Source organism: Mesoplodon bidens, assembly GCF_964165515.1.
Source record: "Mesoplodon bidens genome assembly, contig: HAP1_SCAFFOLD_84, whole genome shotgun sequence".
In the NCBI taxonomy this organism is placed as follows: domain Eukaryota; kingdom Metazoa; phylum Chordata; class Mammalia; order Artiodactyla; family Ziphiidae; genus Mesoplodon; species Mesoplodon bidens.
The window spans coordinates 199,809-208,906 of NW_027672468.1; the positions used below are offsets into that span (position 1 = coordinate 199,809).

The 9,098-nt window shown below is 61.2% G+C and overlaps 1 protein-coding gene across 1 annotated transcript; it reads right to left on the reverse strand.

The window, feature by feature from the left end:
- Nucleotides 1–4,693: 4,693 nt before the first annotated feature.
- On the reverse strand, nucleotides 4,694–7,645 carry LOC308610151 (forkhead box protein J1-like; the record flags this gene model as incomplete). The annotated part of the gene is made up of 2 exons (XM_081259402.1): nucleotides 4,694–5,461; nucleotides 7,148–7,645. 2 exons carry the CDS (start codon nucleotides 7,643–7,645, stop codon nucleotides 4,694–4,696), a joined length of 1,266 nt encoding a protein of 421 aa, XP_081115528.1.
- Between the last annotated feature and the right edge of the window lie 1,453 nt (nucleotides 7,646–9,098).

The window sequence follows — 9,098 nt, forward strand, 5'->3', positions numbered from 1 at the left end:
AGACATTTCCTGTCCGTGTGAGATGGCTGGGAGGCCCAGCAGAGGCAGATTTTGCTTGGCGAGGCAGGATCGGCCCATAGGGACCAGGTCTGAGGCACGTTCCAGAGGGACCAGGTCTGAGGCACCTAACAGAGGGACCGTGGGACTGTCAGGAATAGCCTTGGTAATAGTTCAGCTCACACTGTTTCTCTCAGGTGGAAATAAAAGTTGTCAAATGCAAAAGCAAACCGTGAGATCATAAAACTTTCAGGAACCCTTTAGGATCCCCAGTCCCATCCAGATACTCCTTTGAGAACATCTGGCTCAAGAGAAAGTTGTAGAGTCCCCACTGGGAGCTGGGCATTCCATATACTTCAGGCACACCTCCATCAGAGCACTTCTCACGCTGAGTTATAACTCTGATTCCTCCATCAGATGGAGCTGCGGAATGGGTGGGATGGGTGGATTGGGGGTGTGGGCAGGCAAAAGCCATGTCACTCGGTCTTTGTGTCCCCCAGTGCCAGGAAGATGTGAGATGCCTGTGCCAGGTAAATACTAAGTGAATTGGAGGACAAACACCTCTCAAGGGTCTCGCCTGGAAGACTTCCCTCTGGAACTCACCCCATGCCTATTACGCTGAGACCAGCACCCTCTGCTAACCGGACAGTCCCTCTGCTCTGCACCCTGCCTCTAACAGATCCAAGAGCACCACCTTGGAAGGCTTCTTCCAGAACAGCCCCCATCCTATTTGCATCCTGTGCCAGCGCCGGCAGTCCCTCTGACTGTGGAGGGGCACCAGCGTCCACCTTGCTCTTACCTCTGCATCCTGCTCTTCAGCGGTGGCGACGAGGCCCGCAAAGTTGCAGTCTGGAGACGCCGCTGGCGTCACCTGCCAAGGAGCAACAAAAATCAAGGTGCAGATGCCACCGGCTCTCCTACCCAGGTCGCCTGGCAGCAAACCCAAACCAAGTCCTCAGGACAGAAGTGGTGCCACATGGAAGATCACATCTGAGGGAGTCTGATTCAACAACCCGGTACCGTGTTTTCCAGGGCTCCCCTCCCGTGCACTGGGGGGCTTTGCCGATCTCCCTGGCAGGCCCTGGACTGAGCTCCTTGGGACTCAAGTACACAGCAGAGCAGAGCGGGGAGGGCGATCCCATGCTCCTCTCTTACTTCTCCTTCTCCAGAGTGGGTCCTGCTGGCGGCCCGGGAGCAGGGGACAGCCTCCCCGTCCTCTTCCGTGCCAGGGGCGATGTAGGAGCCGGACATGGAGGAGACGGTGTCGGTGCTGATCTGAGAGGACACCATGGACATGACCTTCCTTCTTCAAGTCTGGGTCCCCAGTATGTTGAGGGGGGCAGAGGCGGGGAGAAGACTGTTTCCTGCCCTCAGCTCAGCTCTTCAGGAGGCCTGGCGCATTTGCTTCGGGCCAGCATGGAATCCCATCCCGGGGGCCTTCCCGTCACTGGAGCTGGGGGTGGCCTGTCCTGTGGGCAGATGGCGAGGGTCCCCAAAGACTGAGTTCCTGAACATTGCCCCTCATCCCTTTCCTGGCTGGCGATACATGGGGGAGGGAGGATAGGGAAGAGGTGGAAAGTGAGGAGACAGGAAGCTGGCTTCTTGCTTTGGGAAGGGACTGTACCACACCTGAGGGTGAAGTGGCTGAAGGGCTTCTCACCTCAAAAGTGGAGATCAAAGGAAATGCGAAACCTGCGCAGAGAGCTTGAGTCATGGGCTCAAAGCCACACAGGGCAAAAGAGAAAGGACAGCTCAGTGCAACATGGGGTCCTGGATTGGGAGGCTGGAATGGAGAGGAGCATTACTGGGGTGATCTGCAAGACGTGAAGGGGGTCTGCGGTTACATGGGATTACCAGGTCAGTGTTCATTTCCTGATTGTGATGGTGGTACTGGGATTAAGGAGGCGTGTCCTTGTTCTAAGGAAACACACACTAAAGTATCTAGTGCTAATGGGGCAGCCTGTCTGCAACTTACTGTTAAGGGCGCAAAGTATATATTGACTGGGATTTCATTGAATCTCTAAATAAATACGGAGTCACTGAACGTTTTTTGAAAAAGCCACCCAGCCAAGGACCAGGGCAGGGATGAATAGGAGGGACAGGATCCACTCACGCTTCCCGCCCCCTCCACCGCCAACCCCCAAACGCTGCCTGCTGAAAGGGTGTGTGAAGCCCTGTGTTCTGGCCACTTCGGAACCCCCTCTTAGCTTTGGCTGCTCGTTGGCAGCATCCATGGACCCTTAAAAGTGCCAGTGTTTGGGTCCCAGCCCCAGAGACGCTAGTCCCAAGCATAGGGATTTTCAGGAGCTCCTGGGGATTCTTCCTGGCAGCCAGAAGCTTCTTCAGCCTCTCCTTACCTGGCAGGCAGTTCTGCCAGCCCCTGACCTTGCCCCTCTTCCCCCAGCATGGGCCCAGGCAGAGGGTGAGGAGGGGAGACAGTGACCGGCCCCACCTGTCAATCCAGGGTGTACCCCTTTTGGCGGGGGCTGGAGGCTGAGCCTGGGGACCAGTGGAGAGGCTGGAGCCCCCATGTTCCCCCAGTGCTGGGGAGCGTGGGCAGGAAGGCCGGAGGGTGGTGGGGAGAGGGAGGGAGTCGTTGCTTAGGGGGTGAAGGGAGTCTCAGAGGGAGGTTGGGGCAGCCTCCTCAGCAAGTGGTGGGAAGGGGATGGGCTGCCTCCTGAGCTCTGTAAGGCCCCAACCCGGCTGGCCCTGCAGTGTGTGCTCCCTTCTGAAATATTTGGAATAATTAGCAAGGGAAAGCAGCAAGTTGGCGGGGGAATGCCAGGTTGTCCTGGAGCCAGCCTCGAGTGCAAGGAAAGAAAGGGGCTTCAGGAGAAAGGGGCCCGTGGAGGCTGGGCAGGATTGTGTAGGACAGTGCCCATTTGTGTGTGTGTGTGGTTGTGTGTGTGTGTGTCTGTGCGCACGTGCACGTGAGTGCTGGGGGAAGGGGCTGTGCACCACAAGGGTGTGCTGGCGGGGCCAGGTGCGGGCTCGGGGGAGAGATGGGTTCCAGGCAAAGCTGGGGTGAGGGGGTTGAAAGGTGCCTGCTGAGTGTCACATATTTGCTGTGCCTCAGTTTCCCCATCAGAACTCTAGTACGTTGATTCCTCACAGGCTGGAGCTGTAGGGTCTAGGCACCCCGTCTTCCGTCTGCCCTGATGGCCTCCCTCAGCCCCAACCTGCATTGGAGGGAAGGCCCTGGGTGGGGTGAATGAACCCCAGGGTGGCAAGTGGGGCCCCAGGGGCTGGGGCCCTCTGACGTCACACCCTGTCCCTTCAGGAAGGGACCAAGGGAGGGAGGAGCTGGAGACAGGCCCAGGCGAGGACCGCAGGTGAGTCTGGGCAGGCCCTCAACTTGGGCGAGGTGGGGAACGTGAGCCGAGCCCTGGGCCAGAACGGCCTTTGTGAGTGAGTCCCCAGGGCTAGGGAGGGGGCTGTGCCTCCTTTGCCGCCTGCTCCTCGGGGCTGTGGGTACAGTCTCCCCATTGCACATATAGAGGTGCCGAGGCCCTGGCTGCAGGGGACCCCCAAGGGCCGCCTCTCAGCTCCTTTCTCTCTTGGCACCCAGAGATCATGAGGAGTGCATCAGGGGACACTCTGCAGGCCTTTGGTGCCCGCCATCTTGCTCCCAGCCATTCCCCCTTGGGCCGTGGCCTCCCCAAAACTGGCCCATGCTTTTCCCCAGAGAAAGTTGCAAGCAGGTCCATTTTGAGACATTTTAAAACTTTATTTTTAAAAATGTTTTTATTGTAAATAACTTTCTATGAAAAAGGTTAAAATGCCCGATGGGTTAGGAGAGTGGATGTGGGATGCAGCCCAGGGCATTTATGGTGGAGCAAGACACTCCCCTGCAGGAGTGCAAGCAAGGGCACGGGGCCATCCCCCCATTCCTGGTCCCAGTGGTTCTAGCAAGCACTGCGTCCCTCCCAGTTAAGCCTCAGCTATAGCTACACTCACTACATTAGTCTGTCTGCCCCCTTTCCCTCTGCAGCTTGGCTGCCCCAGCCCCTAACCCCCAGATCCCCATCTCCCCGCTGCTCTCAGCCTCAAGTTGGGCTCAAAGATTAGGGACACATACCCTCTGCCCCACCTCTAGGGATGAAGCCAGAAGATCCCAAAGGCCTTAGAAAATCTCCTGGCTCCACCCAGCACCCCGGCCTCCTTTCTGTCTCCTCTCTCTTCCCCCCTCCGCCTTGCTCCTCCTCACAGACTGCCGGGAGAGGCCTCTTGGGTGTTAATTTGCAGTCACCTAATCAGCATTTGTTGTACCTGGGAACTTGCTCTGGATAGAGACCTGGGGAGGAGAGCAGGAGAGAGAGAAGCTTCGAAGCTAAGGTGTTCTGGGGCGGGCCCTGTACTGATGTTTCCAGCTTGGCCAGGGCCCCTCCAAGCTGCAGCTCTCATAGTGCACGGCCCTTAGCGTGTCTCTGGGGCAGGGAAGAAATGGATCAATGAAACACTGTGTGTATGGGGGGCTGGGGAGCGGAGGCAGCAATTTTGGTCCTGGGCCCCAATTCTCAGCCTGCTGGACTAGAATCTGAGGATGGCCTGGGCTGGGGGCCGTGTGGCCTGGTGGGTTGACCGGGCCCAGCCCCTGCCTGGGTGGTAGGGTGTCCATGAGCCTGCACTGGCGGGGAGGGGGACAGTCTGGGCCCAGACTTCGGTGCTGTCTAGAGGTGGGGCAGGGCCTGGCTTCTTACAAGAAGGCGTCCAGGCTGGCCCAGTCATGCAGGTCAGAGGCCAGTGTGGCATCCCCGGCCTCAAAGAGGGGCTCGGGGGGCAGGGAGCTACGGGTGCTCTCGTCCCAGGGGTGCTCCAGGAAGGATGGGGCCAGGAAGGTCTCATCAAAGTCCAGGCTTTCGGTAGCCTGCTCCACTGGAGGCCCCAAGGTAACAGGGCAGTCGATGTGGTGGCCATGGATGGTGAGGTCCACGTCCCCGTGTGAGGCAGGGCACAGCGGCGGGATCAGCTCCGAGGTCTCCAGCGTGCCCAGCTCCCCGTCCAGCGTGCCAGCGTCCAAGATGGCCTCCCAGTCAAAGTTGCCCTTGAGGGGTTCCAGCTCAGCCTGCTCCTCCTGGGTCAGCAGCAGGGGGCTGGAGGGCCGCGGGACCTTGGCCTCCTGCTTGGGCAGCGGCTGTTGACGCTTACGCCCCAGCCTGCCCTCGCCTGCACCCCAGCCCGCCTCCCCAGTGGCCTCCTCGAACTCCCGCAGCAGCTGCTGGGCCTCGGCGCTCACGGTCAGTGGCCCGGCCCATGGGGCGGCGCTGGGCTCTGGCGCGGCCTGGCGGGCAAAGGCCGGGTGGATGTGGACTGGGGGCAGCTGCCGCTTCTTCAAGGCCCCACTCAGCAGCCGCTCGGCGTACTGGGGGTCGATGCGCCAGAAGCCCCCCTTGCCTGGCTCGTCCTTCTCCCGAGGCACCTTGATGAAGCCCTTCTTCAGGGACAGGTTGTGGCGGATGGAGTTCTGGACACAGGGAGATAGGAGAGAAGGAAGACAGCTGGGAGAGTGGGTGGGGTCAGTGATGGGGGGCTCCTAGCGCCACTGCCAGTCCCACCACCACCTTCTCTCCGATGGGGGCAGGGGTGACAGAAGCGCTGCTCCGAGCGGGAGGCTCTGGGACACCCGCCACGGGGCACCAGGAGCTGGGAGTGCTGTCGGGGGCTTTTGTTCCCATTTGCCAGGACATCTGCCTGCTCAGTCATCCGAGCCCTGAGCCGCAGGGTGGTTCTCAGTGCCGGCCTGTCCCGCCCTCCCTCCCTTACCCCGCTGCTTGCGGCCTCTGGTCAAAGGCCTTGGCTCCCCAAGGTCCTGGACGGCCATCTCCCTCTGCCTGGGCCTGGCTGGCCTTCTCTGTTTGTGAAATGAGTGAGTGGGTGTGAGGGTGTGTGTGTGTGGTGGGGGATGAAGTGTGGGAGGATCTGATGACTTTCCTTGTTTCTAGAGCCGGCTGCTGGCCTGGGCCCTCACCCACCATGTCCCCCTCCTCCCACCCCAGGCTCTGAGGCCTCAGTTGATTATTACCCAGCCAAGAGCATAGCGCTCATTCCTGGGGGCTCTCAGGCTTGGGGTAGGGTGGGGGGTGGTGGAGGGTGTCTGCTTTCTCACCAAGGTTACAAATGGTACCTGCCCCAGGGTCAGGGCCCAAGCAAACATGGAATAGCTGTGATCACAGGAACTCTGATCCTGTGACCTGTGCCACAGGGAAGGATCTGTGCATCCTCAGGGTCTCTGTCCCCAAGTAGCCCCTGATCCTGATGGTCGAAGAGGCTGAGGGCAGTGTGTGCCCAGCCTGAATCTCCATCCTGCCTTGTTCACGCCTGGGTGCACAGTCTAAACCACGCTGGGGCACAGGGTTCTGGGGCCTGGTGGGTGGGGCCGGCAGGTGAGTAGTGCGCCCTGGCAAGACTGGGAGGTTTACATGGTGGTCTGGGCCCCTTGGCTGCTCTGTGCCAGGTTCCGGAGACTTGGAACATGAAGCCAGTGTGGGAGGAAAGAGCCCCTGTGGAAAGCACGTGGCTGAGATAATTGTCCCTGCAGGGAGGTTGATGAGAAGAGGGGGAGGAGTGTAGGCAGGAAACTAGGGAGGCCTTGGGGTGGGGGCTGGCACAGCAGCTTTCGGAAGGCCCCGTAGCCCTTCCACTGGGACACAGATGGCCACCACACCCTGCAGCACACCCCTCTCCCCTCCCAGAGCCCCTCCAGCCAACTGAAAGCAGGCGGGATGCAGAGCCGGGCAGCAACCATGCTCTGCCTCCAGTCAGGCCCTGACAAACTGACCTTGAGGAGGGTAGTGTGTAGGAATTCCAGGACTTGGGACACAAATGTGTCCCTCAGTCCATCAACCTACCCTGGGGGGCTGTGTCCACGCATAGTTCAGCCCTGGTCTTTGGGCTGAGCCTGCCGGATGAGGGACAAGTTCTTTCCACTTGAACCTCTATGTCGGCACCCCTGCAGCCCTCTGAACATCCTCCCTCCTCCGTCTCTGAAGTCAAAGGGGCAGCAGTCCAAGCACTGGGCTCCCTTGAGATCCTTCCTGGAAGGCCTTCCTCTCTCGGGGCCCTGGCCGTACCGCGCCTACTTGGCCTGCGGATCTGGGATGTGAGTCCAGTCCGCGCGGGCATGGGCAGGAGGGAGGGAGTGCCTCCCTACCTGCCAGGTGGGATCAGCGTGGCGGAAGTAAGAGAAGTTGTCCGTGATCCACTTGTAGATGGCCGACAGGGTGATCTTGGTGGCCTTGCTGGCCTGCATGGCCATGCAGATGAGCGTGGTATACGAGTAGGGCGGCTTCACGTGCGGGTTGGTGGCGTAGTCCACGTCGTCGGGAGGCGAGGCCTGCAGCCCCGAGGGGGCGCTCCGCGGCGTGCACAAGGACGTGGGCTTGCCGGGTGTGTGCGGCTGCCCCAGGCAGGCGGGGTCCGCCGCCAGGGGAGACCCCGGCTCGGCCGAGCCTGACAGCTCGTGGTAGCTGTGAGGGTCGGTGTCCCCTGAAGGCAGGGCGGGGACCTTGGCGTTGAGAATGGAGAATTCCTGCAGCCACTGCAGGCTGGTCAGGCTGTCATTCAGGGCGTTGGACTCCTCCAGGCCGCCTTCCGGTCCGGCCTCCTCCGCTGCCCCTGCTCCCGAGACGCGTAGCCAGCTCTCCGCCATATCTGCGGGCACTCTCCGAGGGGGCTGTCAACATCCACGAGCCGAGCCGAGGGTGGCCGCCGAGCTCTCCGGCCCGCTGACTCCCGCGGCTTCAGTTACGCAGCCTCCCGGAAGCGGGCTTCCATCCCGCGATCCGGGGGTAGCCTCCTCCAAAGGGAATGTGGTGCCTGCGGGAACCAGAGCGGGAACTGAGCCCTCTTTCCCCACCCCCGAGGGGAGAGTGTGGGCGAGGGGGGAGGCTCTTACTAAAATCCTTCCTGCAGCTGGGGAGGATCATTTACTGCCGAGGTCTGGGAAACAGAAGTTGTGCCCGGGGGTCCGACCCACAGGGAGTTCGCCTCGCTCTTTTCCTCTTGGATCTTTTAGAGGAGACTTAATTAGCCAAACGAGGGAATAGTGTAGGGGCATGCGAGGCCACCCCTTTCTCCCTCAAAGCGGGGAATTAACCCCCCTCTCTCCGTCCACAACCAATGGAAATGGGGCGAGAGAGTCCAGGAGGGCAGTACGACGGGTCGGGGGGCGGGGGAGGTCGTCTGATCTTTGAAAAGGGATATTAGGATGGGGATCAAGGGGAAGGAAGGAAACAATACAGAGAGTTATAAGGGGGCGGGAAGTGAGTGTCCCCCAGACGCCTCTGATGTCAGTCCCCGGGCCCACCACTTCCGTCGGGGTCGGATGGGAGAGCGGCTGGTACTGACGCCCTCCCTTCCCACGGCCTGCAGCCCTCCCCGTCCCTTTCCTGGCTCAGAGCGCAGCCCGGGCCAAAGGAAGGTTCTCAAAGAAATTCCTCCCACCGCCCACCCTCACCGCGGCTCTCTGCTCCCAGCTCGAGGGCCCAGCCAGCAATCCTCGTCGCCACTCACGCCCGCCGGCGCCTCTCTGAAAGCCAGCGGCCAGGGACCAGCACTCAGTAGCCGCTCACAAGGCGTCTCCTGCTGCCGTGGCGACGCCCCGCCCATATAAACAGCTTCCGCTTCTGCCATTGGCCAGGGCATCTCCAAAGAGACCGCGGGCTCTTAACCGCTCTCTCACGCGGTAACTCTCTTCCAGCTCCCTCCTGCCGCCCTCTCCCGCGCGCGACCCAGTCCCCTACCCGCCATCGCGTCCCGGCTCCGCGCATTCCCGCCCGAGGGCCCCACGCAGGGCTCGGAGAGGCGCGCGGCTCGGCGCTCCCGCAGAGGCCCCGGGGCCCTCGGCGAGCAGTTCGCCGCGGGAACCGTACTCCGCCCCACCCCCTTCCCATCTGGGCTGCTCAGAGGTGGCGACGGCTCCTGGGACGCAGCCCGTGGCGCGGGGGCCAGGGCTGGGTGCATGCTTCGGGCTTTCCTTTCCTCTCCTCTGGGCTGCGAGTGGCACTTCCTCACGTTTCTGCGGCCTGTCCCTGTCTCCCGACCGAGTGTCGTCTTGGTGCCCGCAAGCAGGTCTGACTCTCCGATGCCACCTGCCGCTCAGG